At 44.2% G+C, this 24,515-nt stretch overlaps 1 protein-coding gene across 1 annotated transcript in view; it reads left to right on the top strand.

Moving 5' to 3' along the window:
* The window catches only part of INTS3 (integrator complex subunit 3), a 590,139-nt gene that overhangs the window by 552,880 nt on the left and 12,744 nt on the right, over positions 1-24,515 (top strand). Inside the window, exons 27-28 of the mRNA XM_085639326.1 lie at positions 6,164-6,264; positions 21,386-21,458. Coding sequence (XP_085495452.1) covers positions 6,164-6,264; positions 21,386-21,458 — 174 coding nt within the window. The remainder of the gene's footprint in view (positions 1-6,163; positions 6,265-21,385; positions 21,459-24,515) is intronic.

Here is a 24,515-nt window from a genome sequence, read left to right as displayed (position 1 = left end):
GCATGGAAGTGCATTCGTTTGGCAGTGGAAAAGTAAAGTAGACTCTGGACCTAAAACTTTAGAAAAGAAACTGGTGTCACTTCTTATTTATCACCCAACATACATATCATGGGAAACAACGCATGCATTATAACGCATGCTTTTACCCCACATGCCATTACAACGAGATGGCTTGCTGTAGGGGGGTAGAAGGTGTTGGATTTAACTCCAACACCTTCCCTACTGTTGCACAGACTGGAGTTGGAATAGTAAATTATACTATTCTAAACTCCAGCGCACCCCCAACAGCAAATCGTTGTAACAACTTGCGTTACAATGGAATGCTGGGTAAAAGCCTGCGTTGTAACGTCATGCAACCACATATCATATCAGGCATTTCCATGTTTGTCATCACTGGTATGTCTGTTTATTTAATAAAAAAACAGGAATGTAGTAAGAACAGAAGGAAAGACTAGCCCAAGTACACTTACTGAGCAGCCTGAAGCTGTACGTGCTCAAGTACCCATGCCTAATTCACAAGTCAAATACAGGCCGATATCCTGCCCAGCTGGGACCCATTGTATCCTCTTTTCTCCAGCACTAGGTACTACAGAGTGTCTGTAGCTTTCGATTCAAAACAGCCACTCTAATCAAGCCAAGACAAAGCAAGGCTTCTGAAGTGTTTACATCTTCAAACACCCCCCATCTGCTTGAAATAATGTCTGCCCATCCTAACTAAAAAGTAAAAGGGTTCAAAGTTTATTTTGTTGGTGAGGCATGCGGATTGGTACGCTTGTTTGTGAAATCACATTAGTAGGCTTGAGATCATGACAGTGATTGTACTAACTTGGTACGCTTCGGTTTGCACTTCACTATGTAGTTTTATGGTGTTTTACCGCATCCACTCTTTAATATACCCTAAAACATAATGCTTCCTGAGAAACTGTGTGAAACTGTTTAGTTTAAAATTGTGAAAAAAATACATTTTAAAAGGATTGCGGAAAAAGAAGGTAAGGTTAGGGAGGCAAATAGGATGTTGTTAGAAATAACGTTGGGAATATGAATTGGATAAGAGGTAATCCTTGAGGTGGGATTATGTTAAGAAACAGAGCATTGGTTAAGATTAATATTTACAGGCATGCTTAGGGATAAGCACTGCGATATGAGAACCTTATGGTTTTTGAAAATGTTTAATGTTCTAGTGGGATGTGTAGTTAGATTTAGACTTCGTGTTACAAACAGCATAAGATAAAGCCTGTGAGCTATGGTAAGGGACATTTCATAGTTTAGGGGTAAGCTGCTTAGTGTTAGAGGCTATTAGCCAGGGCAATGGAAATGTTATAGCTTGGGTGTAAGCTTAGTGTTAGGAGTCTCTATTTGAAGTTATGTTTAGCAGTTAGGGAAAGGAGTTTACTCACCGGTAGTGTTTTCCGTGTTTTCCTTCCATGTTTTTTTTGGGAGGGGTTTTGCATTTTTAATTCAGGGTAGGCATTTTCCTCACCTAAAGTTTCTCACTTTTATATTTTCTCACTATTTTTCAAACTTTAAACCAAGGGCTCTGTAGAATAATCTTTGGATCCTCATGTAAAAAGTCGGACAGACTACCAAAGGCACTTTTCAAGCACACAAAGCCTGGGTTCAAGCCCCCATTTTCTCAGTGATTGTTCAGGCAGTGGTCTTCTGGAAACAAGAAGCCAGGGCTCAGCATCTAAAGCCCCAAAAAAGTCTTACTGACAATTTGTGGAGACAAGCGAACTAATTTCTACCTTGGTAAGGTGCAAAGGCAACAACAATAGGAAAAGTGAACAATAAAACATGGGTTTGAAAAGGAAACTCTAACCTACCTTAACTGTTTTCAGCATGTCAACACTCTTGAATATGTAGTACTTGCGTTATTGCTTCAACTGTTGCAAAACCAGGATGCTGGATGAAAATAGATCCCTTATTTGGGCAACTGGAAAAAGCTATCAAGAGACAATAAGCAATTTAAATCATGAAAGTAAAGAAACAATTCACAAGAGTCTCGGGAGCAGTTGCAAGAATATAATTACTCCAGCATACCTGGTTCCAGTACACCCTGATTCAGGCAGTACGCTTCCACTACTGCGGAACTGTCCTCAGCAGCCCCTTTTTTAATTCCGCTTCTGTTTACCCCCACATTAAGATGGTGGCAGTTTATACATGGATTTGAAGGCCAGTATGTCTGGTACTTCCCCTGACACCCCCAACCATACCTGACTGCCAGCGGAAAAGTGCTTCTTGTGCTGTCGTAATTGGACATCCCACTGAGGTGCTGGACCTACAACGGCCTTCTGTTGAAGTTAGGTCAAGCGTCCATTTAGTAGAAGGCTTGCAACCGGCGCCTGCTTCTCTGAGGACATGCTTCAATTTATAGAATCTCTAACTAGCAATCTAATGTGCATTTGGTCTAAGCCTTGCTGATGCCCACCAGTGAAACAGGAAAGTGGCAAGACATCACACGCCAGCATGTAGTGACCCCGATTTTCTTGCACAGTGCTCTACGGCTGAGAGTGGTGCTCCAAACTTTCACCAGCCAGGTGAATCCTCATTTGTTCACCACGCCACCCGCCTCTAGACGGAGTTGAAAAGGATTGAGGTGTTTGGAAAATTACTGTTCTTTTCTGCCATCTGGCCTTGAGATCGGTCAGCATGGTTTGCCTGTTAGGTCGGTATATGTATGCCTTTCGGGACAGGGTCAGCGAGATCTTGCCAGTGGTCTCAAAAGAATTTTGGGCACCAGTCACTCAAATTTGTGCAGTCTACACCTACATTCGTAGAGACAATGCCATAACAATAGCCCCGCGGTGTGGGTTGGCCTGAGCTCCAGGTGGGTCCCTCTGGCACTGTGCACGAGCAGTAGCGGAGAGCTCATGACTGGGTCCGGAGCATCGGGCCTCCTCTATGTACTATGCAGGGGGGCCCGCTCAAGTTGATTGAGTAGTGACAACTGACTGTGATTAATCTGCCACCTGAGGTGGTGGATGTCATCTTTGTTGCCAGGTGCCTTTCCCAGAAATGCTTTATGCTGGGTATTGGGGCAAATGTGTAGCCTGCGGTGGGTCGCATGCAAGAAAAATCCCTTGCAAGCAAAGTTGATGGACGTCCTTTTGATTGTGGGTAAAATTAAAGGTTATATGTCAACCCTTGCAGCCTTTCTACATTCCTTGTTTAAATCAACTTGTATGATGAGATGTATCAAAGGTGTGACACATGTTCCCTCTCAAGCAGTGTGTGGTGCCACAGTGCGAACTTAACCTGGCCTTTACCTTTCTCATATGTCCCCTCATTGAGTGCCATCATTGTTGTTTGCTGCATCTCCAGACCTTTAAGGTCTGCTTCCTCATTGCAATTACAACAGCTTGACACGTGAGTGAACTTCAGGCCCTTTCAGTGAAACTGCCCTCCACCACCTTTTACCTGGACGTGTTGGTACTGAGGACTTGGATAGAATTCTTGCAAAAAGTTGTGAATCCCTTTTACTTTGGGCACTCCAGCTGGGGCCCAAAAAAGCTTTAAGCTTTTACATTGATCTTGCCTACAAATGCGGTGTGGATAATCAGCTTTTTGTGGAGTTCTCTGGGGCAAAAAATGGGATGCCTAAGCAGAAGAAAACCATGTCGTGGTGGATAGTCCTTTCCATTAAATTCTGCTACACACTGTCCAAGAAGCAGCCTTTGGAAGGTCTGAGAGCCCATTCCATCTTGGCTAAGGCTGTGTTGGCTAATGGAGTGCCTGTCCTTGATGTCTGCTGGGCTGAGACGTGGGCGTCTGTGCATATGTTCATGAAGCACTAATGCCTTGACATTCAGGACTGGGGATAGGGGCATTTGGTGCATTCAGTTCTGCAAGACCTTTTGGTCTGAGTACTCCACATACGCTCCACCTGGTATTTATTCTGAACTGAGGAATCTGCAGTTAGAAGTATCCATCAGAAGAACAATTTACTTACCTTCAATAATTCTCTTTCTGGTGGCTACTCTATTTAACAGCAGACTCCTCACTGCTCTCCCACCTCCCTCGTCTGTGGAGTGGCATATTTGTAATACCTTAAAAGGTCCCTATGTATCATTCTGCACACTGGTACCAACCATTACTCATGTTCTGGGCCTGTTGGCAGGAAAAGGGAAAGAATTAGAAACTGACGTCAATGCACAGAGGTGGGGCTTATGTGTTGGTCCGCTGAGTCACGTTTATGCGGTACAGACCTGCACAGTGTCGCCTATTGCCTCTCAGACACGCCAGTGGAAGCCATGCAGGGTCTCCAATACGTTGGTAACCATTGTTTTCGGTCCTGTTTAAGTGAACCGGTAACATGTCCACCATCCCTCCTGTGTATATCCAGCATCCCGTAAAAACCTCAAAAAGGAGCAAAAAGAATTCTTATCTTGTATTTTCACCCACCCTTGATTAGGACTGCTAGAAAAAATAGACTGACCAGGCTGGGGGAAATCAGACAGCAGTTACAATGATAAGCAACTTGTTATGGATTTCATGTGATCTTAATGCTAAACACAGTTTAGGACGCAGGGCTGTCACACGCACACTAGATGTCATGCTTCATCATAAGGCCCTCCACTCCTCCCACTGGCGTCATTATGAACTGGCTGACACTTGTCTGGAGCTCTTATACAAAGAGTGGGAATGGAGTTTGATACGATACTTACAACTCCATTTCTCATCTCTTTAGTTCATGAGTAGCCTCACATACATTTAGGATGTGGTGGACAGCGCCTGCAAATTTAAATTGCCTAAGTGTGACTTAACACTAGTTTAATTTCGTCACCCTATAACATCCTCCTAAAAATGAAATAAAAACAGCACAAAGGTCGAGTTACAACCCATTTGGTCTGCAATTTAACATTGCATACTTAAAAGAAACCTAACAAGGTTTGGGTATTTAGTCAGAACTGGGAGTCTCTTTTTCCACCTACCATCCTGAATTGGTGTTGGGTGTTTGGTAAATGTATATGTACAGCGAACTATACTTATCCAGACCTTCAATGCATGAGAGCTGGTAAATAAGCAACCTTTGGTTCCACACTATGAAAACTCTGATAAGGTCCCCGAGACCCCACCCCCTCCCCCCGAGGCCAACGTTTGATTTTAACAGGTGTTGTGGATTATCCCTGTGCTCAGGATGAATGTCCCTGCCCTCCGTGCAGGAAATTCAACTCTGGATTTGAAATACATCGCAGTAGTCCGAATGAGAGTGCTATGATAGATGCTATAATGATTTATTTAGTTTGTCCCATAGGACACACTGAAGTGCATTGCCTTCATTGGCCAATAGATGATATGGACTGATATTTCTGATGGATACATCTACCTGTGGATTCCTCACCTTGTGAATATCCCCTGCGCCAGTATTCCACGGAATTTTTTCCCCAGCTCTCCACGCCGACGTGGACGTCCTAATACCTCGGGTCCGCTCACGACTCCGTATGACGTCACCGGAGCCATAAGAGAGCCACGTCGGCGTAATGACGTCAGTTCCCTTTTTTCCGCACCGTCGACGCGTAACAATTTTCCAGCACCCTCCAGCTACTTTGTAGTCTTCCTGTGGGTTACTGTTTCTGGATTTGCCATGTCTTCGTCGAGGAAGTCAGGTTTCAATCCTTCCAACTATTTCCCTTTGTTCCTTTTCTTTTCAGAATTTTCTCTAGAAACAGAATGGCACCATGCCATCCTTTAGTTTCAGCAGGGGGGCCTCTGAAACCTTAGTGCAATTTGTGCAGGATGTTAACGCCTCATATATTTACATGTTAACCAGCTGCCACTGACAGGAAAAGTACATTTCTGTGACTTGCACTAAGGTAAAGACCTTTCAGCGGTGGAATCATGTTGAATAAAACAGACGTAATAAAATGATTCAGTTGGCTTAATGACCCAAGTGCAGGACATTTGCTGGACTTGGGTATGCTTGGTAGTGTGGATTTGTGCAATCCTTTTTGGGTTTATGGGAATTTGCCCAATAAGTGCCATCACCTAGAGTTAACACTTGGTTGAATGGGAGCACGGTGGTGCTAAATCATACCTTGGTTTGTTTGGGCTATTGAGAGAAAGCGAGGGAGGGGCATTTTGGTTGTAATTCCAGTATCATTCTTAGTTTTGATTTGCTCGCCAGAAAGTACTGACCCTCTGTGTGTGTCTCTTCTTTTTCTAGCTTACGTAGTTCGAGCAGTAAACTAGCCCAGCTGACCCTGGAACAGATCTTGGAGCATCTGGACAACTTAAGACTTAACCTGAGCAACACCAAGCAGAACTGTACGTATCTAGGCGTGACTGAACGGCATACTACACCTTAGAAGAGGGGTGCATATACTAATGTCATGGAGCAGTGCAGACCTGCATATAGGCCATAGAACATGAAGCAGTTATCACCCAACATATCTTTACTTGTGCTGCAGGTCACAGACTAGCTTGGTAAAATTCATAGCACTATCATGCATCACATCTTCGAGCTGCTCGTTAACTGCTTTGGGAATTATACAAACCGATGACAATTACTAAAAAGAAAACACCATCAGAAGTATGCACATCACGTAAGAAGTTAATCCATGTTCATTGCGAACAGTTTTTATGTTCAAATGATCGTGCAGTGCAACAAAAATACAAACGCTGATGTACGTAAGTTTCATCTGCCTACCATTTACAAACGAACGCCAGGCAGAACTTTGTTTTTTAGATATATAGTTCAAATTTATAATGATTAGCCAAACAGCGAATCATTTACCCTTTGCGATGGCATTTACCAGCTTGCCGAAGTTGAGATGCCAGTGTCACGGATATATATTTAAGAAACAGGTTGCCCGTAATATAACACCCCTAGAACCTGGGGCATTCACTAGACATACACCATAGATTCTATGTGATGAAGGCTTTGACTAATGCAAATTGAGTAATTCAATTAATAAAAGATTTGACTAATTTAAATGCAGTCAAACACATCAATTAATGAAACAGAGTAGCACACATGGTGCAATTACCCACCGTCTTACTACTGTATAAAACATGTTCAGTGCCTGTGCGGTTCACACAGTAGTAAATGATTAATAATACAGTGTGTACAAAAAACAGGCAAGGGAACCAGAATAGATAATCGATGTTGCTTATTGTACATTCACTTATAAGTCAACCAATGAATGCTGTGAGATAGATTCCATTTGACCTTAATGCTGCTGGCGTTTCAACACCAACTGTTAAAAGTCATGTGAAGCAGTGAGCCATGTACTAACAAAAAAATGACAAGTACATATTAAAAGGATTTCTTGTAAATAAGAGAGGTGTCTCAAAAAAGTCAAAAAGGGCCTGCTCCCTGTATCCGGTACAGAAATGAGAATTTAGAAATTAACCGCAGAACAATAGTCTGTGGACAAAAAGACAACCTCTTGAAACACTGAGGGGTGCAATGAATAGAACATGTTTTTAAAGGTGCCCATGCTGTGATCTATAGATCTGCAATCACCACGCTTACCAAGAGGGGGCATGCTGATAATTCTCAGATTTTTTCTTAAGAGACATTCAAGCCTCAAATAATTTCTAAATTAAGGATCTTGGCTGCATTTAAACAAAGACAGTCTGAGGAGGCTCAGTCCAATTCTGTACTAGTGTATGTAGGAGAGTAGGATCTGCTTCTCATAGTTACTCTCACTTTTTGCTGATGTTTCACGGTTTTCGACTTAGATTGACTGGGATCCTGCTATCCAGGACCCCAGTCTAGCTGCTTTCTCCTCTAAATTGATTGCATGTACTTTAGGTACACTCCAGATTGGATTCTGGGGTACCCTTATCAGTCCCTAGTATATGGCATACCCAGGGCATAGGTACCCCAGAGGCCTTCCAGGGGCTGCAGCATGTATTATGCCACCCCTGGGAGACCATTCAAAATGACACCTCAGGTCTGCTACAGCAGCCTGTGTAAGGTGGTGCATGAACCCCTTACATAGATATAGGTTCACTATATCTATTCTGTATCACTGCACATATAAACCTATCAGTCACCCCTATGGCAGGCCTCATCAATCCTGAAGGCATGGTGCTGGGTTTTATGTGAGAGGGTGCACCTGCATGAGCAGAGCCCCTCTGCACCCTTCGGAACCTATTTTCCGGGGTTGTTTGTGATGCAGCCAGCCATATATACTTAAGTGCATTATAACCTCGCGGTAAATGCTAACTTTAAAATGGCTGAATGGAAACATCATGTTTGGTGTCAAACACCTTGGAATCATACCTCCCCGCCAGTTACTGGCGGGGGAGGTATCATTCCACCCTCCTAGAGGGGCAAATGTGACATACCGGGCTACCCAGTACCAGCTTTCTCGACTTGGGCATCACAAAATGGATGCTGCCAACCACAGACACGAGACTGCCCTCCTGCTGCTGAGCCAAGCTCAAGCAGGGGAAGGCTTGACAATAGGTTTCCTGTCACAGGGAGATGTGACCACCTCCCATACAGGATTTAGTGTATTGGGGCTGGGTGGGTGCACTCAGAGTGCTTTGATGTCTGCACTGGGAGCACATTTGGTGTCCCTGTGCGTAGTCCAGCTCAAACCGGTTGCAGGAGCCATGAACAAAGGACATGGGTGTAGCCACCCCTCTGTCCTGACCCTCCCATAGGTGGATCCCCAGAGTTTGTCCCACCCCTTCCTTGGATATAAAGTAGGAACCCCTGACTACAGGACTTTAGATTTTACCTGGACTAAACTCTGCTACAGAAACCAAGTACTTTGACGATCTGCACAACGCTGGATGACTGAAGAATCTCCCTTGGAGTAAAGGAGTTACTTCCCTGCAAGGCAGGCACTTAAAACGCATCTGACCGGTTTGCATCTCCCGAGCTCCTGAGGACTCTGAAGATTTCTGCAACACAGGAGGTGGGTTCCCGAGGTCTCTGAGATTGATCTTCGCTCTCAGCAATTCTGAGGCCCATATCCCTCGTGGGTACCGTCCAACCCGAACCCCTGTGCACCGCGTACATTTGCAGCAGCATATGCTTTTTGGCGATCCCTGAGGCTGTGCTTTGGGCTACTTGTAGTCCTGACCCCGAGCAGTAATTCCACCGAAGATTTCCAGCCTACACTCCACGAGTGGGCTGGTATTTTGTGATTCAGCTCGAGGTCTCTTCGCGATCCCTGTTCCGTTTGCCTGTGGGTCCTTGTGAAGGTAACTTTGACTTTCTGTGGGGTTTTCTGGTTGCTCCAGATGTGCCCTGACTCTCCATAGCTTGGAGATTCCCCAGGACCTTGCTGGTCCTCCCTAAAGCATCTTTCCTCTGCCCGTGTAGGTTGCAGTTGCCAAGACTTGTTGGTGTTCAATCCAGACACTGACCCCCCAGCACTCGACATCCTTCGTGGGACAGCTCACCTCCGGACTTTGGTTGTCGTTGACATCTCCTGGTCCCTGTGGCTGCAGAGTCAAGCTTCACTTCTTCTCACCTGAAACACCCGACATCGGTGGGCATTAGTCTATCATGTCCCTGGTCACTGTGAAGTGACCCAGACTCTGTCCCCTCTGCTTTCAGGTTCTTCTCATCTCCGATCCAGGCTTGGATCACACCGGACACTTCATCTTCACCGCAGCAGCACTTTTCTGCATCACGCCATTGAAAACTACGAAGGTTTCCGACATCTCTTGACCCCTATGCACCCGACTCCTCTGGGATAGGTAACACGGGAATCTCGGTACTCTCAAGGGTGCTGGCTTTAAAACCTTCTATGTTTAACTGGGTTTGCTTAAAGTCCTCTCCGAAGTGTCCTTAATCTTTAAAATTCCAACCGGGACTATTCCATAGAGTTGTACGGAGCTCGTGCCTGTGTTCACACACTGCAATTGTCCTCCGTGGGTCCCCTGTGTCACTACCTTGGGTGGTTCCTTGCAGTCCCAGCGATTCTACGTGCTCTAGGCACTGTGTCTAGTAAAGTCGTGGTTGTTATACCGCTTTCTTAGTATATGGTTTGGTCTCCCCTTGAGCCCACTGTGTATTGTGCTATTTACTGTCCTTCTAGTGATTTAATATTGTGTGCTTTGGTCTCTAATCTCATAAAGAGGTTAGTAGAGAGTGTTTAGTAATAAATACATATATTTGATATATTCCTTGTGTGGTTCTCCTTTCATTTGGTCACTCAGGAGGTTCTAATCTGGTAAAGCAAGCTGCTTTACATTCCTTCGAGACTTAGCCTGAAGGCTGCTCTCCACATCTACCACTAGGATAGCTTTCAAAAAAGGATGTCTTTAACCTAATCATCAATAAGGGTTGTTTGGACTGGTACAAGGTGCCTACTTTAACTAGTGGACAGCATATACCAGGCCAACTTCTCACAGTGTAATGCATTGTTGATTTCATCATAGACTTCCAAGTAAAAAGTTATTACGATGTGCCAAGGAATGAAAGAGGAAATAGTATAGTAGAAAATGGGATCATTAAAATGGGGCCATTCCAAAAGAGAGCACCGTAGGAGTTCGAGGACTTCTTCCCCTTTTGTTGCCTATGTCTTCCTTTTCGACTTGTCTAGTTGCAGCTGAGGAGGAGCCTGCACAATCTCATATAGGGTGATGCATGGCTCATTAGCTAATACTTTAGTTATGACATTTATTTTGTCTGCATCTCTTATTGACATCTTAGCCAAACCGCCTACAACAAGGTTCCTGCACCTGACATTTCAAACTATCCAGATTCTCCTCCTCAGTCTGTGAAGCAAACAGCCATCTAATATATGGGAGATTTTACCCGGAAATTACTCACCAGTGTAAAGCACCAGTGGTAGAAATCATGAGGATATGACATCTACTTGAGGGAAATGTAACACTGCTTGAAGCCGAACACTTTAGGGGTGATGTCCATAATTTTCATGCTTCCAAATTTAAGTGAACATTGAGCGGTTAAAAAAAAGAATGGAGATGCTGTGGATCTGCTTTGAAGAGTGCTGAAAAAGATTTATTGGATGGGCAGATGGTGCCTTATTTGGCTATGTAACGATCCATCCAGAAAGGTCCAAGAGCTGCTGCTAGAGTCGTACGGTGTCACCTCGCAGCACAAGTTTTCTGAATCCAACCTAACATGTGGTGAGGTTACTTGAGGTGAGCAATTTGTTGGTGGATAGAGAATCCACCAGTAGGATTGTTACCGAAAGTTAGTAACTTGTTCATCTGAATCACCGTAAAGGATTACAGTATCCGTCCCATCCTTAGTTAAATCATGTACTGGATATCTAAACGGTCCCCCGTGTTAAGGTTTAACAGTTTCCTTCCGTAGCAAGAAAAATGGAACAAGTGGGTGCTCAACTCAAAGGACATGTTCTAGAATTCAGCCAAAGTCCTCCTCCTCCTCCTGTGCCACTAATAAAGAGAGAGTCTAAGCTTCCCCGTAAAGGAGCAGTTTATGGGGCAGGAGGTGGCACTTTACGTGTTGATTAACAAGAAATCAAAGGAATAGCATCTGATCCCGATTCCAAGTAGTTAAAAAAACTCCAACAAAATAGTTCTACAGCATTTAATTTTTTCTAGAGTGACGCATTTAAATTGTTTGCCAACCTCCAGCTAAGAACTTTAGGGTATATTTCAGTTTAACAGTCATGTGAAATGCATTCACATAGAGTTAAAACTTTACACATTATAATAATTCCATCCACCTCATTTTGTTAGCTCAATCTCTAGGCAATAAGATGTTTAATTATCTCCCTCTGAGGCCACCACATCTCAGAATTTCAACTGCATGTCTCCCGATGGGCTGATGGGAACCCCCTGGAGAGCTCTGCTGTTTGTTCTGCGATTTCAAGATTTTAGTGACCATTTTGAACCGAGAACAGTTATTCCTCAGAAAATGAATAACATTCTGTTGCAGTTTATTTTATTTCCCCTTTTATTGGAGGACTATTTCAATTATTGCTTTGGTCCAATGTGGTATATTTTCCTCATGTTCCTGCACAGGAAATTGTACTTTGATAGTCATACGGTCTGCATATATTGTCTCTCTCCTGTTCACAGCTCTTTGAGTAACATGCCAGACGTCAGTGAAAATGTCATGGGATTTTAAAAGGTGATTCATATTTGCCAAAAAGGAAAGTTCTGACATGGGTTCTGTCCGGTGTCCACCAAAATCCCTCCCCCTACTTTATTATTGACCCATTACTTGTCCACCACCCCAGTGTTGACCAACACCTCGTTGAGGCTACGCTGTAATTAACTTTCATGACCCGCAGTTATTTAAAAAAAAAAAACAATAATCAGCAATGACGACCCTACCCACAACCACCTCATCAACAATGAAAGATTCCTTAATAAAGCAGCAACATTGGCAAAGCTGATGTGTCTGGCGTTGGCTGCCAGCCTTTTGAGTTTATCAAAGCTTATTTTATGTTTTCATAATTTCTGCAAATCTTTATTGCTGGTGGATGGTAACGGGTCATCATTAATTCTGTTTCAAAAGATTGCTAAAAGCAAAAATAGCTGGTTGCTCTCAATAGCACGCATTGCAATAGGAATCCCTGGTGCTTAAAGGAACTATTATGTCTGGATGTACTCCTTGTGAAATAGAGGAATGTCCCCACTCAGTCTAAAGTAGACTGACCATTTCCCCATGCAGTATACTTTAGTGGGCGGTAGAAAAATGTGAATTGCACAATAAGAGACCAAGTGATGGAGAGTGTGGGCTGTAAGCTCCTATAAGATATGAAACATATAATTTTACTAAAATCAAAAGATCTTGGATAATGGCAGACCTATAAAGCTGCCATCTCTGAGAATAACTATAGCCCTTCTCAAGGATCCTTTGTGCTGAATATGCCGCTAGCTTTACAGGTTTTGCCTAAGAGACTTCTGCAAAAGTGCCCCTCAAAATCATTGAGGAATCCGGCCATTTTCGAGGCTTTACTCCTCGTTTAGTACTTGGAGCTTTTTTATGTTGGACATTGTAGGAGACAAAATAATCTCTTACAAGAAATTATGTATACATGATGACATTGAAGATCGTTCTCCGACAAATCACAATTCATAAATATAACCTGTTGCTTATCACCTGTGAAAATTACAAACCTACCCTTAAATCTAGAAGAAAGCCCTTCCAGTGCCGTCCTTGTGTCTGCTCCTACCCAGACATGGTGGTGAGGGGGAGCGGAATGTGGAGGGTGGTGCGGCAAGCAAAAGGAGTCGGATAAGTGAAGTAGTGGGGAAGCTGTTGGTGATGAGGAGAAACAACAAGGAGTGAAAATGTGAGGGTAGGGAGCAGCATACCGAGGGGAGAGCAGGAAGCACCTTGCTCTATTATGGACTGTTTAAAGCAATATAAAGTGTTTCCATGAATGTAGCAGTGGAAGGATACAAATCGGACAATTAAAAGAAAGAAGCTTTTCTCCAGGGGAGGGACAGACATAAGAAGGAAAGCTGTTCAGTAAGAACCAAGCAAATGAGGGTGACAAGAAATCCATCTAGTGGTAAGAAGCAGGCTGGCTCCAAACCGACTACGTTTTTGGAATGGTGCATGTTAGACCTACGTCTAAGGGGGTAGCTTGGCTCAGGTCACTTGGCTCATCACTCCATTTGGCTTTTCAGGCCTGCATCCCACTCAGCTCGCAATCCTGCGCCACATCACTCAAAAAGAACACTACACCGACTTTTTGTAAAAGAATTACTGTAACTTTATAACATTTCTTTTCTGATCAAGATTCAGTTTTCACTTTGACATTACAATTGGAACCAGTTCATTTCATTTGCATTAGAACCTCTCTCTTTTGCCTAAGGTCAAACCTGTACGTTACGGTACTAGATAAACTTGTCTTACTCTACAAGAATCCTCAATTTCACATGACAACAATGTACCTTGTACTTGCAGAGAAAATGACAATTCACTCCAAACAATACATTTCATACAGTAGTCTTGGAATCGCACTTTTAGCTTCTCCCACCCCGGATAGGGAGACCTAGTCACATTTCTCCATGGCGTACTTCGAATTGCCTTTCAAAAGAGAATTTAGTCCCCTCAAAATATTCGATCCGAGGGTTTCCCTCACAGCTGTACCCCGGGGCTCTTATTCTGCCAACCCTATCCCCGCCTTCTTTCTTATTAATCAACCCACAACAGTTCCATGAGCATGGGTTACAATCCCCAATTATCACTGGCTGAGAGACTTTCCCTCCCCACACTGAGCCACAGGACTGTATCCCCCAATAGTCAGATCCAGTCACTTTCTTCGTGCCGAGTGCTGGTGTTCCCCAGGAACTGAACCCCCCCCTGGGATACCCTGCTTACTGTAATCGCGCTGACCGACCTGCGCGTAGTAGGGCACAATCCTGCACAGGAGGTACCAGTTCCCGGGTGGTCGTTCTTACACCCTCCGATGGAGAAATCCTGTCATATGGTTAGAGGGCGTCTCTCTAGGCCCCTCCCCGCTGAAATACCTCACCCGGCGCTCACTCATAGAGCGGATGTCCTCTGTTGCCACGGGCCTTCCCTCGACGCTTCCTGGCTTCTCACTCTCGACAAGCGCTCCCGCCACTGCCGACTGCAGCGCGACTTGCGGGGGCGCGGCCCTGACTCTGTCAGACTCTTTCACCGCTGCGCAACTCGTGGGGGGTGCGGCTAACTCTCACGGCTATTGGGAGGGGCGGCACTTCTCTGTTGGCTCGGCTCACGTGACCCGGGTGACAGCTTCACAGCCAGTTACGAGTCAGCTTCCTGGCCGCCGCTTCTCCAGGCAATTGATCGGCGCGATGACAGCTCTCCACACAGCTGACGCGCGCGATGGATGCAAGCCCCACCAGAGAGTCCCAGCACCCCACCAGCCTTCACTGATCCCTCAGGACTCCACCGGGGTCTAGCAGATAGGCCCGCGCCTCGAATCCACAAAGGTGAGGAACTTAGATCGGCCAGTGCGGGCAGACAGAGAGTAAGGGGCTTGGCTCACAGCAGATCAGATGGGCAGAACCACTAGCCCGGGGAGTATGTAGCACAACTCCCTGCCCTAAAGTCCACAATGGGGCGCTGTCGCTGACGCCACTGGGGGGAGTTTTGGATTCCCAAACGACATCCAGGGAGGTCTAGGCAGTCCCAAAGGCACTTCCCGCACGGAATCCCTCTTCAGGCCTCCCGGTTACGCTAGGGATCCTTAACCAGAACACAATGCCTCCCAGGGTCGATGGCTGGGTTCAGGGATTGGTCAAATGATAGAGGGTGATGTCAGCTGAGTAGGGGGTTCGCGCAGACCCTAGGGTCTGTCCTCTCCCCATCCCGCGCAATCACCTCACCACTCAGGTGCCTCACTCCTGACTACACCACAGCCCAGCTTGATTCTAAAATGGCCGCCCTCCTGCCACCTCTATTTATCACCTTGGGCTGGACTTGCCAGAGGGGTCCAGAAGGTTCTGGAAGCTCCCATGGCAGTCATGGCCCGGGTGCTGAGGTGACAGTTGGAGCCACCATTTTGTGAATCCTACCTTCCTCCTCTATCTACCTCAGTGGAGCACCTTGCGCCTTTTCCTCATGTGAGGAGGAAAAGGCGCCCAGAACCTCTACATCAGCACCCCAAAAAGTTTAGTAGACAGAAAAAGATGAGAAGGGGACCAGGGACAAAAATAATAAAATGAGGAGGGAACTGCCAAAGGGCTGACAGGTCTAACAGTGCACAAGAGGTCTTTCTCAAACGGACATCTAAAAACTGGTTATAGGCAAGACCCAACTATGCCTGTTGTAGGCAGTCCTTTGGTTTTTAGGTCTCGCCTGACCCAGCGCATGCGCTGGTCTGGCGAGACTTATTGAGAGGGCTCCAAAAAGTGCTACCAGGCCAGTCTAGAGCTACAGTGCAAGTGCGCGGGCGTGCGCGCCGCGCTTTACCGTGATTACTTTCACTTTTGCGGCCGCTTTGATGTTTGATCGCGATCACTTTTGCGGCCGCTTGGCATAGCCAATAGGTCTCGCTTTTGGGACCTTATAAGTATTTAGTTATGCAACTGTTGCATGGCTAAACACTTATAAGGTCCCAAAGGCGAGACCTATTGGCTATGCCAATGCTTGTTTTTATTGATGGAATTTAGATTTTAAATTTAGAGCTGTGAAATAAACTTGTTCGATTTGCCATTTTAAATTTCCCTTTAAGGCCAATTAGCACCGACTGACGTGGGGCAAGATGGCCGACTGACCTCGCGCCGTGCCGCTGCTGCCCTTCCCCACCCCACTGAAATGAAGAGATCTGTGTACTCACCTCATGGCGTGTCATACGGCTGCTGAACTTCGGGATCCCGCTGCGTGACAGATTGATCGTCGCAGCTCTACGGTGCCTGCTCCGGAGCACCCGCTGTTACACTGACGGGCCGCGGGAGCTCTCTCATCACTTGCGCCGGGTCATGGCTCCGAGACCCGACAAAGGACATAAGGCAATCAAAGGGGGGCCAAAGGACTCCTCTAATGTCATGGCCGACTCTGGAGTGGCCCCCAATCTTAAAACGACGGTGCACGCTGGTTTGGTTTCGGGACGGCGTGGAGGTCGGATGGGAAGAACGGATGGCGGTTTTAAAGATGTTGGTGCTACCGGAGGGGCTCGATCGCGGACTGCAGCAACCGGCGCTCTGAGGCAATCGACAGTCACCAAGGCATTTTCATCACCCAGTGCCCCACCTGCCTTTGCCAAAAATATTAAAGAAACCTCCAACGACTTGATTCCAGCAGGAGCTGCGGACACCGTCCTGCCTGTGTCAGCTCAGCTAAACCTGGCTACAGGGCTGGAAGCATCATCTGGACCGGAACAGCAGCAGGAACGCGGCTTGGATCAACAAAATGAAAGCCTACAGGTAGATTCTGGCCCTTGTAGGAAGGAAAGCAACATATTTGAAACTATGATCCCTGTACTTAAAAGTAATAATGGTGGCTCAACCGATTTGGTGGAATCATATGGGATCCATGTGGGGCTCCAGGAGATGAGCAGAGCAGTGCCGTCAGGAATATGCCACAATAATAGTAAGAATAATACTGACACTGCTGACATTCAAGGAGGGCTTGCTAGTATAATGGGCGACGCTACTAATGCTTCTGATAGTGACTCCATCAAAATGCTCCGACCCCTGGCTACAATATCGCTTGGCTCCCCCGAGGGGGATACATTTTACTCGCTTAATGACGATTCTGATCCGGATTCACTAGTTTCCAACAAATCAAGCATTTCCAGCGGTATGGACTCTGGGGAATTACTTACAGTACAGAAAGGCCACTTTAATAAATCAGCCTAATTAAAGCGAAGAACTAGAACTAAAATAAGCCCTATTAAAAATACTTTAACCACAGTGAGAAATCTGGAGTGGGACTATTCCGCCACAAGTATGGTGTCTGTAGCAGAGGATGGCTCAGCTGCACCCCCGGCTCCCGCTGCCCCCCCTTCTCTGGATCTAATATATTCTACTCTAAAACAAATACAGGATGAGGCCAGAATTGAAAGTAGGCGGGCGCTGCAAGCAACAAAGAAATTACAGGCTTCAATACGCAAGGCAAATGCATTTTGCACCGAAATGGCCGAAAGGGTCACTCAAGTGGAGGGACAGGACAGTGGCTGTGGAGGAAGCAGTTGATAAATTACAAGAGTCCAAGGGGCAGCAGGAAAAGCAGGCAATGGATGTGTGCTGGAAGCTTGAGGATTTTGAAAATCGTCAAAGAAGAAACAACGTTCGATTATTGGGAATCGCGGAAAATGCAGAAGGGGGAACATAATGTCCTTTATCTCCCTACTAAAAGGCGCACTCCCGGTGCTCGCCCAGTGGAACTGGGAGATGGAGGTTCAGCGGGCTCACCGCTTCCCAATTACCCGGAAACGAAACTATCCAGCCGGGCAAGAAGAGCGCCCCAGAGCAATTTTGATATATGTTGGAAATTTCCTGCTCCGCCAAGCCATAATAGATAAGGCCAAACCAGACGCTAAGAGGACTTTCGATGGGCACATTTTTTTTGCCAGCCCAGATTTTTGCCATGCCACTGTGGAGCGCCGATGGAGACTTCGCCAAATGATAACCGCATTTCAGGGCCAGGACTGTGAAGCGTATCTGCTTTTCCCCGCTCGGCTTAAGGTTATTGCTAATGGTCGTGTATATATGTTTTTTTCTGAAGTCAAGGCCCAAGATTTCTTGACAGATTTGAAACTGGCAAAAGAGAAAGGGAGGAGCGTTGATACGTGATATTTTTTATGAATAGTTGAAAATGCCAAAAATAAGTTAGACGGTATGAGTGATATTCAAAGGGCAGAGCAGATTAACCTTTAGATTAGCCTTTAATTTGCCGCACGATGTATTCCTGTGCTTTCTTTATGTTTTGTGGGTATAGGGTCTCAAAATGGATTCGTTTTTTTCTGCTTTATTACACATAAGGGGGCGGGGGGACGGCTCAGGCTGGGAGATCGGCCGCCACATATAGGTCTTGTCACACCTATTTTCCTGTTTGGGTAGTGGGGGGGTTCAAGTGGGGGTGCTGGGTGGGTTGACACAGGGGGGTGGTTGGGGCATTGGGGTGGGTAAAACATGGCACAGTAAAGCACAATGTAAGTGGGAACAAAACCTCAAAGATTTGAGATATTTCAGACAGATTATTTACAGAAGAGAAGAGGAGATTAAGACGGTGTTAAGAGAAAAGATAAACAGTAAGATCATGATGAAGGAAAGGGATCTTAAACTGTATTATGGGATCATTAAAGCTTAGAGTTATAGCTATCAATATTTGTGGGCTCAACGACCAAGCTAAACGACAAAGGGCGGCAATCTTATTGAAAACTATGAGTGCTGATATCTTATGTATACAGGAGACTCACATAGAAGGTACGCGGGCGGAGTTCTCAAACAGCTCGGATTTAGGTTACTGGTTGCTATAAAGCAAGGCACCCGGATAAGAGGAGTAACTATTCTAACCCGACGGAGTGATATTATTGTTAAAAGGAAATTATCAGATAAATGGGGCCGCTGGGCAATAATAGAATGTGCGTTCGCCAGAGAAGTCTTTACTGTATGCTCATTGTATGGCTCGACCGCTGATGAACCAGAAGTCTTGGAGTACTTAGACATCGAACTAGCAAATTGGCCTACACTTTTAATAGTTTGTGGTGATTTTAATATTAATGGACTGGGGGGGCTATGGGGTGGGGGGGATATATCTATTCCGGGCAAAAAAAAAGGGTCTTCAAGGCACTGACTAATATGGTTAGCAACCATGGCCTTATCGATTTATGTAATCATGTAAAACCAAATGATCCAGGGAGTACGTTTTTTTCTGCTCCACATAAGGCAGTTTTTAGACTTGATTATTTTTTTATTTCTCATTCACTTGCACGTCGGGCAGGGATAGAAAAGTATCCTAGGGTAATCTCTGACCATAACCCCTTGGCCCTTACTCTTACTTTCTCTGGCTGTCTGCGTAGCGAGCGGATATGGACCTTTGAAAGAGGGCTTTTAATAGATCCTGAATATGTCTCTCGTATGAAGGGATGGATTACCTCATATTGGGATATGAATAGATATAGTACAAGCTCTGGGAAGGTGTGGGAATCACGTGTCCACTCTGCGATTCCCTACGGGCTGATTTAGATCATATGTTTTCAACCTGCCCCGATTAGATATGCTAAAAAATGCAATTTTGACCTTTCTCGAGTCTTCGGGCTAAGTTAACTTCATCTTTAATTCTGCTGGGGGTCGATAACACCCAGGGACATACCATGTCTCTCCGCTTTCTCTTTATTGCTATGTCAGCTTTACAAATCTGTGTTGCTTCAGCCTGGCTAGACCCAGCTGCCCCTACATTTAATTTATGGCTGGCCCGGCTTCTCTCTGTATTTAATCTTGAGAAGGGAATATATGAGAAAAAAGGCAAGAAAGGGAAATCTCTTGGTAGACGTATCTGAGCACCTCTATATAGTTGGCGGGAGTCCTAGGTTAAAAATAGATTTCTGATTGTTCCAATGGAATGGAGCCCATATGCTGCCAATTCATATATATATATATATATATATATATATATATTTTTTTTTTTTTTTTCCGCTACAAAAATGTTTATCTCATATTCATTGTGGGCTCTCGGCTTTATTTACTTATTTCCTCTCTCTGCTGCCAAATGAAACGCTGTTTGTTAAAATATGGTATTATGTTTCCTCAGATAGAACTGTAATGAATTGTTAATTACTGTGCAAAATAATAATAAAATTAATTTAAATAAATAAATGTAATTTCCCTTTAAAAATGCAGCCTATAGGCATCACTTTTCCCCCAAAGAGAATGTTAACAGTGCTCTTTATATTAATACTGGAGCTGTCCTGAATGCTCAGCAATGTACACAGTCAATTCTTTCCCTATTTGTAATTAGGAGCCCATAGACTTTTAAATATTGAGTTTTTAAAATCATGTTTCTTTTAAATGTGAAGACAATTTCCCTGGTGGACCCCCTTCCCATAGATTCCTATCTCTAAACTCCCTGACACCGCCCTGTATCTGGAAACTTGTCTTTGCAGTGGCACCCAAGGAGCGCCAAGTGGAGCCAGAGTGGCACCGGCCGACCATGGCTACCATGGAGCCATACAAGGTGCCACCTTGCGCCCTGATGACATTCCCTTTTCTACTCCCAACAAAGACCCAGAGCTCCCTCCATTATTTCAGAACAATTTCTTTCTCCTTTCTTAAGCCATGTTGTGAGGAGTTTTGTCATTTTTTCCCCTCATGATTGCAGAGACCATTTGTCTCCTATAATTGAGTGGTTCAAGCTGTTCCTGTGACAATGATAACAAATGTCCAGCATCCATTTATTGCCTGGGACACTATGGCAGCAACTTGACAAACGTGATTAAGGAAAGAGATGCCAGGGTTTAAGCCCACCAGAATGAGCCTTTCTGCTCCCATTCACAGCCTCTGTGTCTTCTCTTCAGAAGGGGGAAAGATTAGACGAAACATCTTTCCTGCGTATGAAACTCAGCAGGTGAGAAACGATTGTCTTCTTTATGATGCGGTCGCAGTCTAGGAAGCAATCCCAGAACAACAGTACCATTCTCTGACACTATTCTCTAACGTTATCTTTGCACAGAGGACAACAGTGAGGCTGACAACTTGTTGTTGGACCACTACAGAGATGCTGGTTTTTATCTTGACCTTCAAAAGTCTAGCAGGTTGGATACCTCACCAAAGCCAGCATTGCTTACACTGCACCTCTCCTCCCTTGCTGATAGAGAACTCGTATTTGAGATAAGTAACTTTTTAGTGTCGGGTTAAATTCATCCTTCTCTGTCACTGCGTTGAGGAAAACCAAGACAAATTACACCCTTCCATTTTCCTTGGTAGCACTGTCCTCTTTAAAAAGCTCTTTGAATTGTCTATAGAGCTGCCCCTTTAGTGAAATATGATTTTTGTGGATTTGTTGTGAAATCTCCTTGTTTTTTCCTTGCAGTTTTCAACCAGACCCCAATCTTGCAGGCTCTGCAGCACGTCCAAGCCAGCTGTGATGAGGCTCACAAAATGAAGTAAGTGATCGCTGTTTAGGAACCTAAGTGCAGACTATGCCCTGTGCACAGTAAGAATTTTGTTGTCCTTCGTATTAGGCTTAGACAGGAAGCACTGCAGTTGACATATTAGTATGCATTGTGACATTCAGTTGCTGCAGTAGCCTAATTGAGGCAAGCTGAGTGCAGTGCTTCCTATCCTTTGCAAACTTGGAGCTTTGATATAAATGTGTGTGAATTCAACTGGCGTTGCAAGTTCCATTGTGGATAATTTAGAAAGCCATCTAACTCTCTTTTTGCCTTTAGTGCATATTTTCACTATATGCGGGGTAATGCTCACTTTCACTACGTGTGTGTGTGTGTGTGTAACGGTAGGATATACTGGTACTCTGTGCACCACTGTTTTTGGGCCGCTCTCCTTTCCCATTTCACGCAAATACTGCATAACTTACACCAACTGTACTATCAGTGAGAAGGATATTCCTTGTTCCATCTGACCACATGCTACCCATGGGAATCTTTTTGAGCACCAGGAGGTGTACATAGAACAGGTATGCCCGGTGAAAGCTGTATTACGGAAATCAGGATGCAGTGGAGAATATGGATGGATGGAAATTGGTAATTAGACATTTGTAAATGGGACACCGCATCCGTCACTAATCATTGGATCTTTATCAATTCTTAACGAGGTTTTAAAGGCCTCTGTACAAAATTCTGGAAAAATGTATCTCACAGAGAAATATCTGCTATTTAACGGAGAGCATCTCTGAATATATATATATATATATATCCACAACCACTTCAGGTATTCGGTGATCGCTCAGCCAGAAGAACGACACGGCAATCCTAAGGTCAATTTCCTTCAATGTTTAATTTTTCATTATAGGCTATGACGCGTTTAGACAGGGTCCCCTGCCTTGATTACACCTGGTTTTCCTCTTTTTATTTGGTTTTGTATGTTTATTTTCATTAGTTTACTGAAAATGTGTAGATCTTTCCACAAACGTTATTGTACCACAGTAATTCAATAGTATTTGTGGGATGTTTGTATTTGTCTGAAAAGTTTCTGCTTAGTGCGTTAAACTGGCTCAGATTGCTCATTGTCAGTTTCCATATTGGCATCAATAGTACAGACTTACTATTGATGAAAAGTGCAAGTGCTTTAGATCCACAGACTTTCTGCTTCCATGTAGTGATTGTCATTAATTTCGAGACCCTTAAGACAATAGTACGCATGCTTTATCCATTATATGCATTTCAATATAAAGTGCTAATCACTAACTGTTTGCTCCTTATGGTTTCTATGGTCTTGTGGCGGGAGTAATCCTACATGATAACGGGTGTACTTATTTTTACGCCAGATTTTTGGGCAACAAACTCCACCATTCTAGGTTATAGGGGGAAATTGAAGTATTATTGCTTTGAGTGAATCATTTGTATATAAAGTGCTAGTGCCTTAGTGCAACAATATCCTCATTAATAGCAACATTTGTCCGATTCCTCAAAATGGATAAATAATAATGCAATCTCCGCATTGTGCATTACTTAAAGAAATAAAGTGCAAATGCAATATAAAATAATGTCCAAAATGGTAGCAGCATTAAAATGTCCATAAATTGATTACTCATAGGTATTTGTGCGCAATATATACTTTTTCAGGTATTTGGAAAGATAAAGTGCAAATGCAATATTGGATAGTGTCCTAATCGATAACAGCATTACAGTTTATGAATTAATAACTCATAGATGTTCGTGCAAATTGCCCAATAGGTACTTTCTCATGTAGTTAATGTGCAAGTGCTTTTAGTATAACAGTTATTCCCTCATTGACTCCTTCAGAATAACAGTTTGTATTGGCCAGAGTCTGCGTATTGAAAATTCCTTAACAGGAGCAAAAGCCAGTATTCGTTCCTATCCCTTATATCCCTAGGAATTTTCACTTCAAATCTTGCATCCATGCTAAGATATGTTATTTATACTGTAAATACAAAATGTTGTCTAAAAATATGCAAATCTAAAAACAGCCATAAAATACACAGACCACATCCTGATTTATTTCTTCTTACAATAGTATAAGCTAAGTAGCTATTTCACTAGAAACTATTTACAAGATTGCAGAATTCAACTCATGTACTGCAAATTTGTATTAATTTTGTTAAATGCACATACATTTCTTCTACAGAAGTCAACCCATGCGGAGTTTTGCAGTCAAAAGTATTTATCGGGACTCTAGTTTTCTTAAGTTGGCTTCTTGATTCCCAAATCATCTTTTTTTTGGTACTGAGTCAACTACATAATATGTCAAATCCTCCACTCTACCCTTATGAACGTCATTGATGTGTCGAGCCACAGGGTAGGACTGATCTTTATTTTTGATGACCCTTAGATGCTGTAAAATTCTAATGGCCATATGTATTGTACTGCCCACATAGATTAGTGGGCACGTGCATTGCAGCACGTACACCACGAAGTCACTTTTGCAGTTGAAAAAACGGGGAATCCTCTACGGCTTCTGCATGAAGGGCAACTGCACTTCTTTTTTTATTTATTCCGTGCTTGCAGGCTTTGCATTTCAGACATTTATTAAAGCCCGGATTGGACTTAAGCCAGCTTCCACTCTCCATTATCTCTGGGCTGCTGTCTACCAGTTCCTGCCTCATAGATCTGGCTCTTCTGTATGAGACTAAGGGTTTGCGAGAAACTAGACTATTTCGGGGAATCCGCTTTAACCAGGTGCCAGTGCCTATTCATGCAGGCTCTCACCCTTGCATGATAGACACTGTACCTGGTTATCATTCTGATGTCTTGTTTAGATACCTCCTCCGTGTGTTTCTTATCTTTCTTCTCAAAGAGGATTTGTTGTCGGGATTGTTTGTCCACTTTCTCTAACGCTTGACTTAGTACTTCCTTACTGTAACCCCTCTCCCTAAATCTCACTGTCAGATCTGTTTGCACTGAGATTAGTGAGCTCACATCACTACAATTTCTTTTCATACAAAGTTGTTCTGCATAAGGGATACTTAGTTTTAATTTCTTCGGGTGGAAGCTGTCTGAATGCAATATGGAGTTCCCTGCTGT

Source organism: Triturus cristatus, chromosome 12 (genome assembly GCF_964204655.1).
Source record: "Triturus cristatus chromosome 12, aTriCri1.1, whole genome shotgun sequence".
In the NCBI taxonomy this organism is placed as follows: Eukaryota; Metazoa; Chordata; class Amphibia; order Caudata; family Salamandridae; genus Triturus; species Triturus cristatus.
Note: the sequence above shows the minus strand (reverse complement) of the source record. Positions and strands in the feature narration are given on the sequence as shown.